We start from the raw sequence: 18292 nt of genomic DNA, 5'->3' as shown, positions 1-18292 counted from the left end.
TTGAGTTTTTGTTGTGCTGTTATCAGAGCAGCTCCAGTCTGTTAACTGGTTTATATGTCACCGATATATATGACTCTCCACTCCATTCAGCCTCCCAGTAACAGCGTCCAGACAGACTCTCTCTACACATAACTTGAAGACACTCGTCAGGTGAGTATGGTCAAGATCAAAGCTCAAAGAAAAACAAAAGAAAGAAAAGCAAATCAGTAAGTACAGGATCAATCTGGCAGGATGTAGAATTAGACTGCACAATCGTGTCACTTATAACAGCAGAAGTAGTGAAAGTAAAAGCAGAAAGAGATGATGAGTAAGCCATCCTGTGCTCCAGAATAAGCACCTAAGGAAGGTTTTGAACTGGCAGGAAACCTTCCTCGATATATTAAGTTTGCATACTGAAAATAGTAACTGAAAGAAATCAAGCAATAGAGATCAAAACCTCAGCGGCAAAAATGTATTAGAGAAGAGATTATAAGAATTATAATATTTCTGTAGTGTATCAAGTGCACAAGAAAATCGTAACTGCCACGTCCTTGAACTTGCGACACAACAGAGAACAAGACCCGCTAAATTTAAATAAGCACGGCCAGCGATGGATCGACCTGAACTTCTGTTTAAACAACCTCTTTTTAAACAAACTCCTTCGTCTTGCAGATAAAAACATCTACATGGTGAGAATGAAGAACACCTTCCTTCGATGTGCTCCATTGTTGTGTTTGTTTGTGGCGCATTTACTTTTGTCCCACTTTAGCTTGGTTTGTTCTCGCCTTGTTACTTTCTATAACATGACAACACAGAGCGCAAAAAATCCTAAGATTGTTCATTCTAACACAGGGGTGGTCAACATCAGTCCTTGAGAGCCACTATCCCGAAAATTTGTTCTAGCCCCATATTAAACACACCCGAAGAAGCTAATCATAGTTTTAAGGTTTACTGGAAAGCTACAGGAAGGTGAGTTAGTATGAGTTGGAGCAAAACTCTGCAGAACTGGTCTAACCTGTGTCTTTTGGCATAGCTTTAATTTGTCACTGTGAAATCCCTTTAAGGTAAGAATTAGATCATTTCTGCTGAAAAAGATTCTGCCTACTCTTTAATTTTAAGATCAGTCCCACTTTATATTATGTGGTCTTACTAAGTATGTAGCCTACTTACATTTAAATTAATCATTTGATGCAATGCATTTATTGTGTTCGCATGTACTTTTTTTCACAAAATACCTGCCGGCAATTACATCTGTAATTAATTTCTAAAATTACATTTATAATTACGCCATTAAACCATCTCTTACACCTTAACCCACCCTTAAACCTACCAGTACTTTCATTACGAGCACATTACGTAATAGTTTTTACACTGTACACAAGCCAATATTTCATTGACAATAGAATATAGAAAACATAACAATTGTTTAAAGGAGAAATTTTACACTTTTATCCACTGAATGAAAAACAGGGGCAACAAAGGGCCGGAAAAGCTAATTGTTTTTAAAAGAATCACTTGGGAGAACATCTAGCAAGTAAGTAAATTGACATCTGGGTGCATATTACAGAAAGATCCTAAATTTAAATTCTTATATGTTGGGTTACCATAGTAATTTCAGTTAGGACCACATTTGGGACTAAATGTATTACAGAACAGCTTTTCATACGTGCATTATTCTATCTTAACTACTGATAGCAAAGGAGTATTATAGAAACCTCTTAACTTGACAAAAAATCCTAAAAACGGTCTTGACTTCAGGACAACCCCACGGCTGTCTAAACTTCAAAAGTATTTGAAAGCCAATGGAAAAAAACCCACTTACAACCGCACTGGAATTACATTTATTAATAATTAAAAATTAAGAATAGATATATTTAATTAGTAGGAAGACTCAACACACTACAGTCATAGCATCCAAGTCTACGTCAGCTGATATGCACCCAGCCTACGCGTGTGTCAAACCCATTCCGGTAAAGATAGGACTCACTGACTGTACCTCCGGTTCTTCTACTGAATGCGTTTTACCTGCTGACTCATCATATCTTTCTCATCCATCCTGCAGTCATCCCGAGGCTCAAACTTTGCAGTTTAGAGAAAGAATGAATGTTCTTAGCAAAGGGAGCCTCATTTACTCTAAAACTGGAGTCCTCAAACCTCTACTACTTGGCTGTTGGGGCATTTATAGCTTAATATAATCAAAAATATGTCTCTTTACTGAAATATGCAGTATAAAACCCATGAAAGACTTCGACATTGTGGACTATGGGGAGCGCCATTGTTTCATGTGCACAGTAGATTCTCCATCAATGATATCAAATGGTTGCACTCTGAGCTACTAGCGCTTTTTACTGCAACACAACTCTGCAAAAGCAAAAAAATTGGTACGGCAATTGGGTTTAAGCCTTTTGTTTATATCCATTGCCACCTATTAGCTCTTTCAGTAGCTGTGGTCATTTTATTTTCCGATTTGTGTATTCTGAGTCATGTTGTGGTGAAAATAGCAACAAGTAGCTCACCAAGTGCAATTTTACTTTATCATTAGAGTATAATAGAGTTTTATAATAGAGTACCAGTAGTAGACTGGTAGGGTTATGGTTAGAATAAGTTTACATGTTCTTACATGTTCTAATAAAAGTATTGTTTATAAGGGACTAAAAAAATAAAGAGTTACGAAAATTCATAAGTAAGCAGGCCCATGTAAGACACTATGTTTACCATTTATTGCATTTTAACTGCTAATTATATTTATATTACGTAACACAGTACATGTGGTGTCATGTCAACAACCCAAACCAGGAAAAAATAATTCAATGCTGCGTATCTATAATTACAGACAACCAGTTACACTCATTAAAACTTTTTTTGTTCAGTAAGAAATAATTATCTCGTGATTTTATCACAGTCAAGCACACATTACGTACAGTGTTTCTGACTCATACGTTCATTTGAGCGGTGAGCTTTTGTGCGTGCGGCTTTAATGCATCACAGTAAATACCGACCACTACGCAACCCTCAAAATGCTTTTATGACGCACAGTTCATTACAGTAAGTTATGTTTTAATAGCAACTTTAATTGAATAAACATACTTTGATTAACTCAAATATTTTATGCATTAGAACATTTACGTGATTTCGCCGGCTGGTCTGTTTTCTTGATTGTATGTGATGTCATGTGGCGCCAATCAATCATCAAATTGCTATAATTATTTTGAATATGGATATCTTCATTATGGATTCTGCTCTTTCCAATTAACACAACAGATATTTTAACCCTTTAGGGGTGAGTTTAAAATACTCTAGCGGTCCCCTCTGAGAAAATGTTTTTAGGCGACCATTATTTTAATACATGTCCCCTTATTGTTTCCATGGCGACGCGTCATACTTGTGACATTAGTCACTGGACTGCTCATAGTGCCACGGCCCCCTCGTACCGCCTGATACAAATCTGGAGGTCTCACAGTGTCTCTCCGTGACCAGCCCCCCAACAACTTTTACTTTAAAATGTACCCATTCAGATAAAAATATATTATGTATTCATATAAAACCAACGCCTCTGTAATGTAGTCACACCCACACACGGTGTGCGCTATTCAGATAGCGGTCATCCACGTGAGCCACACGAACCGTTTAACACTCCCATCACCTCCATGAACAAGGCAGCAAGCTTCACCTACTTTGGCTGTTTTTAAAAGAAGACGTGCTGAGGAATCAGCCAGGACTTACCTCAGAACAACAGCGTGATCTGACACAGCTTCATTCAGCAGAGGAGACAAGTAAGTGCTATATTGGAACCTACGTTTGTTATTTTTACCTAAACTTGCACACATTTTACTAACTGTGCTTTCGCCAAATTGTGTGAATATGAGAGAAACATGCTGAAATATGACATATATATTCCTATATAAGGGCTACATATGTCAGCATATACACAAGCACCAATTATTTAGGGTCGAGTGGGGGTAACTGTTTTTCACTAATTAATCACTAGGTAAAGTTAAGATGCGTTTTAAGGTTGTTGCTATGGACTGCGTCGACAATAGTGATGTATTAGTGTTGTGCCTGATAGAAAACAGATTTTTACAATAAGCGATCTAATTTTTACAAGTAAAAAAAAAAGGTGTTTTAAAGCTTGTTTTGTAGAACATCACAGTTATATATTATATGAGAAGATTAAGGCCTGTAGATAAAGAAAAATATATCATGTTTTCAAAATGACATAATGTTTTTAAAGCATAGACTTGCCCCATGGGCATTTTTAATTTTAATAAGGCGTGGCTTAAAAGTATGGCTTGCAGTTATTTTGTTCTAAACATCAAATCCTTAGTTTTTTCATTAAATGTACTCTAAATAGTTGGTTAAATAAAACACTAAAAATTGGACTTTTAAAAATTACCTCAAATAAGCATATCATTTAGCTAGTTAACTAGCCTTTTATCATCAGCTAACAATATTTTTTCCAAAAAACTATTATAATTGTGTAATTTATGATTAATGATTATATTCATTATAATTCTAGGCTAAAACTGCATGTGCTCTGATTTAGCTGTAAATGTAAAAAAGCTAATTCCTATGTTAGGTTGGGAAGGCATTTCACACCACTCTAGGTTTGTAATAACAAAAGCTGGTAATTTTTCATTACTTAATATTTGTGAAATTAATTATAAACCATTTTAACATTTAACTTAAAAAAGAACACAGTCCATAAGGTAATTTTCCCCACTCTATCCTACATTGAAATGTCCTATGAAACAAACATGTACATTTTATGCTTTTTAATATATCCTATAATACTAATATATTTAATTTAAAAGCATTGAATGTTTATATTGTATCTAGACTGTTACACTGTTCAGACCACTTTTTACTGTGAAATACTGTTTGTGAATATCTGAGTATCATTGTAAATGTACTAAAAATACATAAAAACACTAAAAATGTAATCTGTAAACACTAAAAATACATAAAAATGTTGTTAATGTGTTACAATATGTATAAAGATAAACATATACACATAAGATAAAATCATGTTGTAAGTCAAGTGGACAATATTATTACTTATTATTACAATAAAGTTACATGGATAATAATGCACTAATAGCTGAATTATACTGACTTCAACATGAACTCATGATTAAGACAAGAAGACATGAGCTGAACATGAAACAATCAGGAGCTGTCCTTAAGTAGAGTTGGATTCATGCGTGAATAACACGGGCTTAACATTTTAGCAAATGTTTGATAGTTAATGCGTAAGTGAACGTAACTTTGAAATAATTGCTGTGTTAAAAAGAACGCTGGAATGTAAAAGCATTATGACAGAGATGAAAATGCTAAATGCTAACTCTCTTGTGTTATCCAACAGATGGTACAGAAGTATTGCACATGTTCCATGAATTAGGAAAAATAAATAAATAAGTGATATTTGTATATAAAATGTGCCAGTATTGTATAAAATATACAGAATTTGTTAATGTTTTTGAGATGAATAAATAATAATACTATAGATAAAATATACCCTGCACACCTTGTATGCGCAGACTAAAGCAAACATTAACATTTTCAGTAAAACAGCAAAATTAACTAGACATAAAGCTCTGTTCATTTTCTTAACTTCTAGATTTTCTCGGAAGTTTGTAGACATGTAACCGAAGATGGTAATTCTTTTTTTGCTGTTGTTTAGATCAGTTGTTCCCAACAGTGGTTTAGATGTTCAGTCGTCCTGTGCTGAGATCTTCACAGATTTAACGTGTTCCTTAATTTGCAGTAGATTTCATCTAAGGCTGTGGCGTCAAGGAATTTGTTTCTGCTTGGTTTTCTGTTTCATGTTGGTTCTCTTTTCTTTCTGTGATTCTGCTTGTGAACCGAAGGTGTTCCCTAAAAGTCAAATTTCACTTAAGGAATTATCTAATTCACTGCTGCATTGCTTCAGTTATATTTAGTGTTATTCATATACATATCAAGCAAGAGTTCATTTCACACCAAGCCAATATTGGCTAAGTGGAAGTAAATTCTTTATTATCCATTCTGTTATGATTTGACAATACACGATAATGTATTAAATAATGTTTATAAATTATTTTTGCGGAAATAGTTTTCTTGCTCTTTTTTTTATCTTGGGATTTTAAGGAATTTGCATTCAACAAAGGACAAGGTGCTACAGTGTGACAATGAGAGCATTCTGGGTAAAAGTGATTTTAACTACTTTTGCTCTTCATCTGAGTGTTCCTGTTCATGGCCAGGTAAATGTTCCCAACAGACATTAGTCAGCATGCACGTATAAAGACACACATCAATGAACTCTTGTCTAACAACGCATTCATTTATTACCTGAGAATTACTTGGGCAGTGCTCTTTATATTTATGTTTTCTTATCCATTAGTTTGACTTTGGGGATCTAATTGCATTTAATCGAACATCCAAACTCAATCCAGATGTGACCTTCTACATGCACTGGGCGGTATATGTGGGGAAGGGGACAGTCAGCGGCCTGGAGAATATAAAAAATGACGATGAGGACGTTTTCCATATAACTGGTAAACTGGCAACTCGAAGATAGCATTTTTTGAGTACAGGCTTGCTCACGTTGAAGTTTAGCGAATGGTAGGATTTTCTCTCATTTTGATCTCCACTGTATTTATCCATCAGAACTTCGAACCACCTTTTAAGAGGCTTAATGTAATATAGTATTGTCATTTCTTTTATTTAATTGCTATTTATTTTAGTAACAAAACAAACTGTTAAATCGTATACTCTTTGTTCATAGGCTATGTCTTCCCCAAGGGTTCTGACTGTATATTTGGAAAGATGGAAGAAATCTCAGGTAACCCATGGAAGTTTAACTACCTGGATGGAAACATTAAAGTAAGATCTACCGATGACATGAAGAAAGTCATAAGGCAAATGCACAAAAATTGCAGGATTTGGAACTTGCTTATGAACAACTGTGAGCACGTGGCTACTTACATACGCTATGGGGAAAAACACTTTGAGCAGGTAAAAAAAAGTATCACAACTGAGATGTGACTCAATTCAAGTACACTGCAAAAAAAAATGCTTTTCTAGCCGATTTTTGTCTCATTTCCAGCCAAAATATCAAAAAAGTTCTTTAAACAAGAAGACAAGAACACTGTAGAATACTTTTTCGTAACTAATAATGAGCAAGAAGGTATTTAGTCGTTAACACTTAACTCACTACTTTCAACTAATTCAAATAATTCATTTCCTATATGTAAGGCAAGGACTGAGGGAAAGTGAAATACAGGTAACCTATTAGTTATTATTGAGGAATTATCAAATAACTCTGCGTGATCTAATTCAAACCTTAAAAAGTTGGCATATGCTAAATAATTTTTTTTTTGAAGGGGTTAAAAGGGTAGGATTAGGGATGTAGAATGAGGTCATGTTGAAAGAAAATGCATGTATCATTTTCATAGGCTAATAATACTACTGTAGTAGACTAGTATTTTATTGGGTTATCTTTACTTTTACTCAGGTACTTGATTTGTGGGCCCCAACCTGATTTATTATTATAGTGAATATTTGCGTATAACTATTCAGTATTAGTTATTTTCTTGTACCTTAACTAGTAGATTATTAATATTAGTTATTACTGACAGAATGCATTAGTTATTGATTAGCTAACTCTTACTTAACACAGTCAAAATTAGTTTTACATACTAATTAATTAACACAACTTCCTTAGTAGTTAACAGTAGTGAGTTAAGTGTTATTGAATAATTAATGATAGTTTTTCAATAATTCTTTATTAGTTATGCAGTCAGTAAGAAACAGTGTTGCAAATTGTCATCTAAATTCTTGTCTTACAAGTCAAAACTAAGTAACTTTTTGCTTAGAACAAGCTAAATAATCTACCAATGGAATAAACAAAATAATCTTATTTCAAAAAGAAAACAAGATTATTTTGCCTGTTTTAAGTATATTATCTTTTTGTTTGTCTAAAAAAGTCCTTTATTTAAGAATTTGTATATATTTTGGCTGAAACGAGACAAAAAAAATCTAGAAATGTTTTTTTTGTTTTTTCAGTGTATTAATGTGATTATATAAATTAAAAAGCTATAAAAAAAGAATACCAACATGTACACATTCAAACTTTGGATTGGAATGTTGTTCTCTACAGATTGGTGCCAAATCTGCTGCTCTTTGCAAACTAAAGTTACCAACTTTGACTTACGAGGCTGAAGATGAATTATAGTGGTGAATAATTTCTTTCTCCATGATGTGAAAACAACTTGAAAACAACTGAGTGTCTGACTTAATGCTCATAAATAATGGGATATGTACTGAAATAATAAACTGTATGTAACTATCATGTTTGCTGTCTTAATTTTTCGACTTACGTTGAGTCAGAGGTCAGCCAAGAAGCCAAGAACTTGACTCTCCTGCGAACGGCCGTTGCCGGAAGTGATTAAAAGTATTTTTGTTATAAAACCCATCGATCTACCTCAGAAGGCTTGTTTTATACCCCCAGAGGTTTACAGGTTAGTTTTACGACTGATATGTCTGACTTATGGAGCTTTGAAATAAGTGCCAGTATCCACCAGCATTACCAAGCTTGAAGAGCCTGGATAAATTAAAAACGCCTCAACCATGACTGACAGGTATCTTGTATTAATTACTAATGGGTGACTGCAAAAGATTTACATCTTACAGAGAATGTTTTACAGTAAAATTTCAAGAAACACTTTTTGTATAACATTTTAAGAAGAACTCTTCACGCAGCTCAAATTATTATGGCTAGAACATCTCTACATTTTTTTCTGATTCACCAACACAACTTCACAGATGATTCATAATAATCAACCCCAAACCCAGGATAAAGCGGTTGAGTGAATGTGGTCTGGACTGTGTGGATGAGGCTCATTGTGTCAGAGACGCTGTAGAAGGACAGAGTTCCTGCGCTCCCATCCACATACACTCCTATTCTACTGCTGATGGGCTTCACATGGAGATCTGTCTTTTTGTTGTTGTGTCTTAATGAGTAACCGGAGGGAGAGCAGAACAAACTCCAGGACTGATCGTTACGTCCAAACCAATTTTCATCACCCCGCCCCTTCCTGCCGATGCTCTTATATGACACTGATATATCCACATATCCCATCCACTCAATCTCCCAGTAACAGCGTCCACACACACTCTCTCTACACAACACCTGACGATAATAATCAAATCGGTTTGGATGATCAGGATATGGCTGCTTTTCAACAGTATATTCAATCGTTCGGTTCTTCACAGACAGGTGGAGGCCTTTATTCACAGTGTTTGTATCCAGAGTGAGGTGATGAGAATCTGAGGAAGATAGAACTCATCAGGAATCATGATTATTATAATCAGTACAGGTTACCAGATACACGATAATCATTGTTTCCATTAGATTCTCTGCTCGTTTTCTCAGCGACTTACATTGGAGGAACTCAGTCCTGGTCCTGGGAGCAATGTTGGTGAATCTGACTGTGGAAATCAACAGGTACCATCAGAGGGATTCTCATATCAAGAGAATGATTCTGCGTTTTCAATATGATGTTCTACATGATATGGGACTTCGATATTTCTTCTTTATTGTAGATCCATCCATGTTTGGTACATTAGTACCAATATTCAACCCCTTTCAAATGGTCCTGTGTCTTTTTTAATTTTTTCGTTTTTGTTTTGGTAAGTTTATAGAGTTCTAGACGCTAGCAGATCTACCATATAATCAGAGAGAAAAAAACACATATACACGCTGTAAATAAGAGGTTGATTGTGCAGTTAGTCATAGATTTATCAGGAGTTTTCACATGAGTCAGTTGCTCAGTTTTTATAGAATCTCTACATAATCCATTGACAATTTAAAGAAAAGTTTTGTTTGTCAAACGTTCATGTATATAGACGCGATTGTAAAAAAATTACGCTAAATTGTTCTGTCAGTCATTGCTTGTACTTGCTATATTACGTCTGTACAGTACAATACAGTACTAACATTTTTCATAGTTATTATTTTATAATGTATTCAAGTGGAAATGCAACTGATCCTCTGCTGCCACCTAGTGGACATAATGGTAATTTCGTATAATTGTCATGTTTACAATTGTAAAATGACAAATAATTAGAAATTTTACTATTCTATGTGTTTTAAAAAATTCACTTTTTGTCTCCTTTTTCACCCATTTTGTGTTTACATCCCTGAATATTTTGTCCATATACTGTATTTACACACACTTTGCCAGAAACTGTGCACTCATTACGGACACATCTGTGTGGACAGGAATTTACCTCTGTCCGAGATCTTTTTGAGCTCTTCTTTGCAGAAAACCTGCAGTTTGTGTCTCAGCTGACTGACAGATTCTCTCACGCCATCGAAAGAGAATAGAGAAATGAAGGTGTTGTCATTTACATTCGTAGATTCAGGAGGTGCTGACAGAGACTGGAAGCTCTACAGAAAACAGAGATTTTGAGAAATGTAGCTCAAAATTGGTGCATTTGGGTTCACTGGTTTCACCATAATGGAATCAGAAGGAGGAATGAGATGAAATGATGAAATGTCAGTGAATCTGTGAACTGCTGGTGGCGCTGGTGGTGTTTAATACAGTACACCTTTCAGAAGAAAAAAAAAAGATGCATCTCCTTCAAAAGAAGATGATCAGATGTAATTTCAAATGCTCATTCTGGTCTAATAAAACATTTCTCTTTGAGTCTCAGGTCACAGTAGGATCTGTGATTCTGTTCCTCTTGATCTTTTTACCTGTAGGAAAAGGATGTGATCCTGTGTTTTTGAAAGCTGGTCGAGCTCAGCATGTCTCCTCCTCAGATCATTGATCTCCTGCTTGAGTTGCCTCAGTCGTTCTTCAGCTCGACTCACTTCAGACTTTTCCCGATCTCTCATCTGCTGAATCAGCTCAGAGCGTCGTTTTTCAATGGAGAGGATTAGCTCAGTGAAGATCCTCTCACTGTGCTCCATTGCTGTCTGTGCTGAGCGCTGTTCAGACACACATTGCAATCGCAGAGTGGACTTAGATGCGAATCTGTACTAAAAAAAAACTTCTCTTCTTCTCTAGACCCACCTTATGAGACTCCACAGACTCTCTCAGCTGCTGAAGATCTTTCTCTCTCTGCTGGATTCTTTGCTGAAACCTTCTCTGTATCTCCTTCACCTGCATCTAGAGGATAAATGGGAAATGTCACAAAATTAGTGTCACCAAATCATCACATGAACAGATGATTCTAGTAGAAGTCAAACTGTTATCTAACAACTAGGTTTAAACTCCATAAGGCATAAGTATTGTAGGATCTCATACAACTTGATTAGAACGATGTTGAAACAACACAAAGAATTAAATTAATTATTAACCTTCATGACATTCCAAACCTGTAAGACCTTCGTTCAGCTCCGATGCACAAATTAAGATGTTTTGGAGGAAATCCAATCCATTTTCTGACCTTGCATAGATGGCAACGGAACAATTGTGTTCCACGCCCACAAAGCTAGTAAAGACTTGTCCAAGTGACGTGTGGTTCAACCATAATTTTAAGAAGCTAAAAAAATACTTTCAGTGCAAAATGAAACGTATGTCCTTACTATCTTTTTAGGCCTAGCTCCATTGCTTTCTATGGAAGGTCAGAAAGCGGGAGAAAAGAAAAGAAAAACAAATATCAGTAACACAGCCTAAATGCAATATTTCTTTAACAGGTTTTAAATACCTGTTTCTTTGTCCTCTGGGATGCAGCAGATTCAGTGTTGTGGTTTTTATGCTCATATTTTGTACACAGTACACAAATGCATTGTTGGTCGGTAATACAGTACATGTCCAGCTGTTTGTCATGTTCACGGCAGATCATCTCCTGAAGTCGTCCGGTGACCTCAGTTAAATTGTGTTTCTTCTCTTTAAAGAAGCTCTCATGTTGTTCAAGATGGGTTTGACAGTAAGAGCTCAGACACACAAGACAGGACGTGACAGCTTTGTATTTTTTTCCAGTACAGATGTCACACTGCACATCTCCAGCTCCAGCGTAACAGTCAGCAAGAATATTAGTCTTCTTCAATTTCTCCACCACTTCTGCCAGGATGGTGTTTTTACCTAAAGCAGGTCTTGGATCGAAGGTCTGTCTGCACTGAGGACAGCTGTAGACTCTGAACCGATCCTCCAGATCCCAGTGGCCTGCAATACAGCTCTTACAGTAACTGTGGCCACAGGAAATCGTCACTGGGTCCTTGAATAGCTCCAGACACACTGGACATATGAACTCATCCTGAGAAAATCTGGTTTCTGCCATTTTACTGCCCGAATACAGAGAAACAAACACACTTCAGTTTCTCTTTTCCCCGAGATTCCCGTTTCCTGGTTCTGGGTTTGCCTCACGTGTGTGAAATAGGTGTGTTTGCAAATCTAAAGGTCACAGATAACGGAACATCCACTAGATGTCAGTACCAGACAGACACTTAGATTAGAGATGAAAAAAAACAGATCAGGTAGATGTCACTACAGTACAGAGCTTCTAAAACCTGTCCTCGGACCCCTTATCACATTTTTTTAAACTTTTTGTAGACCCTCCAGCACTTCCTTCCCATGCCTGCAGTCTTCACCAGTGAGCTAAAAAGGTTGAAGGTCAAAGTGTGTTCGACGAGGAGTCATACAAAAGTTGCATTTGAAAACCTGCTGACTTCCTGCTTTTGAATGTAGTGCCTCTGAATATAGCCACTTGTGTATCATGTTCTTACAGTCATGTATTTACCTGTGTATGCTCATATATAATGTGCTATTAAGAGAAAATGTGATTTTGTTTTACATATGATGAACTGAGACCTCTGAGTTAGCAATCTGTGTTTCAGAAAGCGTTTTTTTTTAACTATTATTAATGGTTCTTATTAAACCTACTTTTGTTTTAATTTGAACCTGGGAAACCGTACCTAAATCCCAAATAATGCAACTGTGTTTCGAGCTTCTCTTACCTCTGAACTTTGGATTTAAAACCTGAGGAACAAATGGCACCTTTGGAAAAATGCACATGTGAAACTTTACAACTTGTATAAATGCAATAACACATACAGTCCCAGTATTACAAGGGTATATATAGACTGCACTGTACTTGTACTGAAATCCACCAAATTACCTCATTGTTCAACAGTGCATTGAAAATGTTCTATATTTTATGTTACGAATGAAATTTAAAAATAAATAAAAATCATATTTGTAAACTTGTGTCAATGGTTCTTTTGCACACCAGTAAAAAACAAGATTTTTTTTTTCAGTTTTAAGCAAATTTTTAATTCTGTATCATTTATTTTTACAGATAAGCTATTATAGTTGCTTAAAACAATCAGATTATGCAACTTAATAAAAGACAGAAAATCACAAAATAGCATCTAATCTTCAACATGTTTTGTTCACAAATGTCGTTTAAAAAAATATTATCTGATAAAATGATGATAGGGTATTAAAGATAATGGACAGAAAACAATTGCAAATAACCCATGTGTCCTACGAAAGCATCACACACAACTTTCAGGTCCAAACTTTGCCCACTTGTTATTATTTATTGGCATTCACTGTATTTTGGGAGATTGTCCACATGATGGTTGTTCATAGAAGAGCTGCAGACAACAGGTATCTACAAAAAAAAAAAAAAAAAAAAAAGGTAAACAATCAGCTTCCTTGCTTATTGATTGATTATTAAAGGGTCAGGAACTGGGAAATGAAAAATGACACATTTCTGAGCTCAAATCTTTCTAGTTTGGTTTCAATATAAATTCTTTTTTTAAAACAATCTATTGGTCTAATCTAATCTAATGTGTCGCTAAACCCTGCTTCCACAGAAGATGATCAACGACTGCTTCTACATCACTGACTGCTTAGCCCCGCCCACAATTTGCCATATTTAGCGACTTCCCCAACCCATTTTGCATTTTTTTTTGTTACAATTAGGGACAAATAAAGCTATACTATATATAATTCTTGGACAAACCTTAACTAGTTTCTCTGATCTTTATATAGATCGGTGAATTTGTCATTATGAATCTACTGACATTTATTGTCTTCGCAGTGCGCTAATTTTGATCCTAACATGAAGAGACGATCAAATTTATTTTTAACGTAGGTCCAGATCGCCTCAGTTAGAACATGGTTCTTTGAATAACTACACAGGAACAAACAACTAATGCACTAGTAACAATGTAGTAACTACTATTGCCTAACAAGAAAATAACAATTTAGTAAGTAATAGAACTTGTTTGAAACTGGTAGTTCACAATTAGCTAATCAAAAACTTTTTTTTCATATATCCTGGAGAACTCATAAGGTTCATAATTAATGGGAATTATGCACAATAAATAATTGTTTCCAAAATTAAGATAATGGTAACCCACTAGTAATGACTGAAGTATTACCAAACCCTTCTAAAGGAACTACTAATTACTTGGATCAGTATTCTGAAGTGAAAATCATCATAATATCAGCTTTTGTTTTAATTTGAACCCTGTCTGGGAAACCATACCTAAATCCAAATAATCCAACTGGGTTTCGAGCTTCTCTTACCTCTGAACTTTTAAGATCATGGAAATTACTGGTCTTGAAATCAGGGGGCTGTGGATTTAAAACCTGAGGAACAAATGGCACCTTTGGACAAATGCACATGTGAAACTTATAAATGCACATACAGTCCCAGTATTACAGGGTATAGACTGCACTGTACTTCAACTGTAATTGGAAGAAGCAAGCTCTGAAATCAGTGCATATATTTTGTCTTACGAATGAAAGTTTTTTTGACACACATCTGTCTGTACAGACTTTTGAGAAACGATTGTCACAATGAATGTGTTTGAGATTTATATGTTGATTAACTTCATTGAACATTTAAGAGCGACATATTTAAGACAAGTTCTTCTGACAGCAACCTTTGGGAACCAACGATTGGTTGCATTGCTCACCTGAGGAGGACAACAGCAACAGGAGACCTTACAGGCAAACGCTGACAAACAGATAGAGATGATAAACTGAAGGAAGGTGAATAACAGCAATACACCTCTGATTCCGTAGAATAGGGTCTGAAAGAAAAACCTATGTTAGCACAATGTATGTTAGGTACAGTGTATTCATATAAATATGAATATAAAAGTTGAGGACATACCTTATATTTTCCATTAACATAATAACATGTAGAATCGTTGCAGTAAGGGGAAATATTGAACTGTGCTATAACCAAATCCAGTGAAAGTAAAATAAGAGCAATGCCTGCGGTTAAAGCACTGAAAATGTTAATTCCAAGTGAACCGTTCACCTGTGGAGATAAAACCAACACAAATTCACTTAGCTATTTGAAAAACAAGCTACTTGAGATACATAAGTAAAATACAGATGCAAGCTGCACTCATCAGGGTCCGAGCGCCAGTGCCTTTTATGGATTATTAAGCGAATCTTTCTCTTGTTCTTTGTCGTAAAGTACGCGGTCATAAGATATTTTAGTTGAACGGACATTAAACTTTTAAGTTCAGGTAACCTGCATGTCTTAGGTCAATTTCAAATGCAAATTAAATTATCAGGAATGAGAATATATAATACACGAACCCAAGAGTAAGAAAACACGGTAACACTTTTTTTCGGTAAGTAACTACATCTCAACTATTTGATGGGTCCACAACATTATCAGAAACTTCGCAAGTATACGTCAACTTATTCTACTAAGCCTAAACCAACTCTAACGGTCTACCCTGAGACTTAATAAACGTAGTTGTAAATTAACGAAAATGAGTTGACACGAAGTTGACGTACTTACTTATAGTTTGTAGAACGTGGGCTATCAAAGTGTAAGCGAAAACGCGAATACCAGCCAATATAAGAAGGTACAAAAAATAACAAGTGTTGTGTACGTACCAAACACAAACTGGAGGCTGAATTAACTTTGTTTTCTGCAGCAACGCAGAGCGATCCTGCAATAATGTACTGAGAGGAAAGAGAAGCCGAAATATTGAGGCTTTTGTTTGAATATGTACGTACGGTACTCAACCAGAACTTTTTACCACCATGTGTATCATTTAAGACATTAGCGTCAGCAGATGTAGCATCTCATTCCACATTTGAAATCGGACACATTTTAGCCCTTGAAACGCATCCACATTTTCTATTTATTTTACGGCATAATTGCACATCTCTAAAATTTGTCATAATCTGAAATACTGCAGCGATACACTTTGGCGGTAAAAGGCATTGTTGGTTGACTACCTACAATAGCTTGTATTATAAGACATAATTACATAATTAAGTATAAATTCTTACAATGATGGATCCCCAGTAAGGAATACCACTATAGACAAAGATGGATTCTGCATAAAATGTTGACACAATGCCAAACAGGAGAGTCATCAGGCCAATCATTATCTGGACAGACTGTGTAGAACACGAAAAAAGTACATGACAAATAATTCAGTACCGAATATATAATAGAAATCTTTAACAGCTGAAGTTATGGACTTAGGTAGGACTTAGAATAATTACTAATAGCTATGACTTAATAAATTTGTTATTTGAGTTAACGAAACATTTCTCACCCCGAGAGCTTTCGGTTGGCCTGTCAGAAATGCCTGAAGTCCATGAAGAGATGATAGTCCTGCTACCTGCTGGACATAAACGGGCGCAGGAGCATTCGTGGCGGTCCCAACCGCTGTTGTTTGTATCGGAGGTTGCAGCTGGATGATGAATGAATTCAGGGGTATGGCGGACGACATTCTCGTTTCAGGATCTGAAATTGACCTGTAACTCAAAACATGGAAATGATACGATTCTAAAATAATTTATTATGATAGGACAGTTAGTTGACAAGAATCAATGGGGGGAAAAGAGAGAGGGAGCGCAATGGCACTATATATCTGTGCGCTACCCAGTCTTCATATTATTTCATATTATTCATACACACACACACACACAAACAAACATATATATAAACACAGACATACTATATATCTTTTCAAACGCTCACCCTAAAGTTCTGTCCACCCGTCTGAGACAAGCCAATGCAAATTCTGTCAAGAGCAATTGCTTATACCTTTTCCCAGAATCAAAGGGGAAGCAGGTGGAGCTCAGGTGATTATGAAAATTGGCGAAGCTGGCAGTTTCACGAGACAATAAGAAGTTTAAAAAAAAAAATGAAAAGAGAAGTTTTAATAAATGTACTTCTTCAAATGTAATTTGCATGTAGGTTTGGAAACCAGGTGAAGTTACTGCAGTGAAACCAGGTTAACATTGTTTAGTTGATAATAGATGAAGTTTTGAAACTTAGAAGTAGTTAGTGTTGTCCTTTTGTCAGATGAAATTCAATCTAATAACATCTAAAAACATGTGTTTTTAATTTTCATTCTTCTCTAGAAGGCCTGTTGGGGTTCTTATTTTCAATAATCCTGCTGAAACATTATTTAAGTCTTCATTCTGGTTTTGATTGGTTTAGTGTTTCGAAGATATTTAAAAAAAAAAAATTATTAACATTTTATTATTCTTATTTTTAGTTTGATCAGAATGGTATGGATCCGGGTGACACTTGATTAAGAAAGTTGTAAAAGTGACTGAATCTGCTCAGAAGAACATCGGAGGAACCTCGAAAGCGAATAATACTTTCTGAAGTTCAAGTCATGCTTTTTTTGATTTCAATTAAAAGTCTAATTAAACCGGTGCTCCAGCGTGTCTTACCTCTGATCTGTTCAGATCCTGGAAACGAACGACATCAGACGACTGTGGAGGTAAAACCTGAGCAAACTGCACCTTTGGAAGAAATACAGTAGTGTTTTATGCTGTTTACTGTGAGATGCCATACACTGCTTTCAGTAGTTCAGCTTTAGAAAGCTCACTGTAGCAGAAGACTCGCTATTTAAGGAAGGAAAAGCAAAAATGATGTAAACACAGATATCAGACAGCAGTCGTGACTAAAGTTCATGTTAATACTAATGTTTTTCCATCAGAAAAGAGAATTAAGCGCTTCGTGTAGCGTTATAGTTGTGTCTCAAACGCACTTCGATCGATATGATGTGCCTGCTCTCTCGAGATCAAAGGCGAATAAAACTATTGGCATACAGCAACATTAGCATGTCGCTAACGATTTATTTACCCTTTAGCCTTGGCTACTTTCTCCACCTGAACATGTCTCCTCGTAACAATATAAATATAGTGAACGACACGTCAGACTTTACAAAAGAGCTGAACATAACGTTTAGGGGAATATCACTGTAATCCAGAACTTTTTACGTTACATCCCTCTAAGATAAACGTCTAGATAAACGCGTAGGCTTCTTTCTTTTGAGTTCTGTTCAAACATTAAATGAAACAATCGATAATTATAG

General features: G+C 35.6%; 2 protein-coding genes across 6 annotated transcripts; both read right to left on the bottom strand.

Moving 5' to 3' along the window:
* Window positions 1-8587: 8587 nt before the first annotated feature.
* On the bottom strand, window positions 8588-12322 carry LOC122343011 (tripartite motif-containing protein 16-like). 2 transcript variants are annotated; one of them, XM_043237281.1, is made up of 6 exons: window positions 11674-12322; window positions 11037-11132; window positions 10718-10951; window positions 10225-10408; window positions 9400-9447; window positions 8588-9285 (listed from the first exon to the last, which is right to left on the bottom strand). In XM_043237281.1, exons 1-6 carry the CDS (start codon window positions 12244-12246, stop codon window positions 8762-8764), a joined length of 1659 nt encoding a protein of 552 aa, XP_043093216.1. In that variant the 5' UTR covers window positions 12247-12322; the 3' UTR covers window positions 8588-8761. The 2 variants fall into 2 exon arrangements, with proteins under 2 accessions (XP_043093216.1, XP_043093215.1); XM_043237280.1 differs by having other exon boundaries at window positions 10249-10408.
* Window positions 12323-13218: 896 nt separating this feature from the next.
* On the bottom strand, window positions 13219-17732 carry LOC122343102 (membrane-spanning 4-domains subfamily A member 4A-like). 4 transcript variants are annotated; one of them, XM_043237430.1, is made up of 8 exons: window positions 17646-17732; window positions 16514-16715; window positions 16242-16352; window positions 15840-15908; window positions 15097-15246; window positions 14897-15013; window positions 14505-14585; window positions 13219-13581 (listed from the first exon to the last, which is right to left on the bottom strand). In XM_043237430.1, exons 2-8 carry the CDS (start codon window positions 16688-16690, stop codon window positions 13507-13509), a joined length of 780 nt encoding a protein of 259 aa, XP_043093365.1. In that variant the 5' UTR covers window positions 16691-16715; window positions 17646-17732; the 3' UTR covers window positions 13219-13506. The 4 variants fall into 4 exon arrangements, with proteins under 4 accessions (XP_043093365.1, XP_043093369.1, XP_043093366.1 ...); XM_043237434.1 differs by having other exon boundaries at window positions 14505-14567; window positions 17646-17731; XM_043237431.1 differs by lacking the exon at window positions 17646-17732 and adding an exon at window positions 16942-17050.
* Between the last annotated feature and the right edge of the window lie 560 nt (window positions 17733-18292).

This window comes from Puntigrus tetrazona, chromosome 4 (assembly GCF_018831695.1).
Source record: "Puntigrus tetrazona isolate hp1 chromosome 4, ASM1883169v1, whole genome shotgun sequence".
NCBI classification, from domain to species: domain Eukaryota; kingdom Metazoa; phylum Chordata; class Actinopteri; order Cypriniformes; family Cyprinidae; genus Puntigrus; species Puntigrus tetrazona.
The sequence above is the reverse complement of the archived record's forward strand: the minus strand, read 5'-3'. Positions and strand labels throughout refer to the sequence as shown.

Coding starts and splice junctions, on each gene's coding strand:
- LOC122343102 (XM_043237430.1), bottom strand. CDS start 16,690: ATGTCGTCCGCCATACCCCTGAATTCATTCATCATCCAGCTGCAACCT. Junction 15,909..16,241: donor CTTACTGGGGATCCATCATT/GTAAGAATTTAT, acceptor CTTTCCTCTCAG/TACATTATTGCAGGATCGCT. Junction 15,247..15,839: donor CAGCCTCCAGTTTGTGTTTG/GTACGTACACAA, acceptor TTATCTCCACAG/GTGAACGGTTCACTTGGAAT.
- LOC122343011 (XM_043237281.1), bottom strand. CDS start 12,246: ATGGCAGAAACCAGATTTTCTCAGGATGAGTTCATATGTCCAGTGTGT. Junction 10,409..10,717: donor ATCACATCCTTTTCCTACAG/GTAAAAAGATCA, acceptor TGTTTTCTGTAG/AGCTTCCAGTCTCTGTCAGC. Junction 9,286..9,399: donor CAGGACTGAGTTCCTCCAAT/GTAAGTCGCTGA, acceptor TATCTTCCTCAG/ATTCTCATCACCTCACTCTG.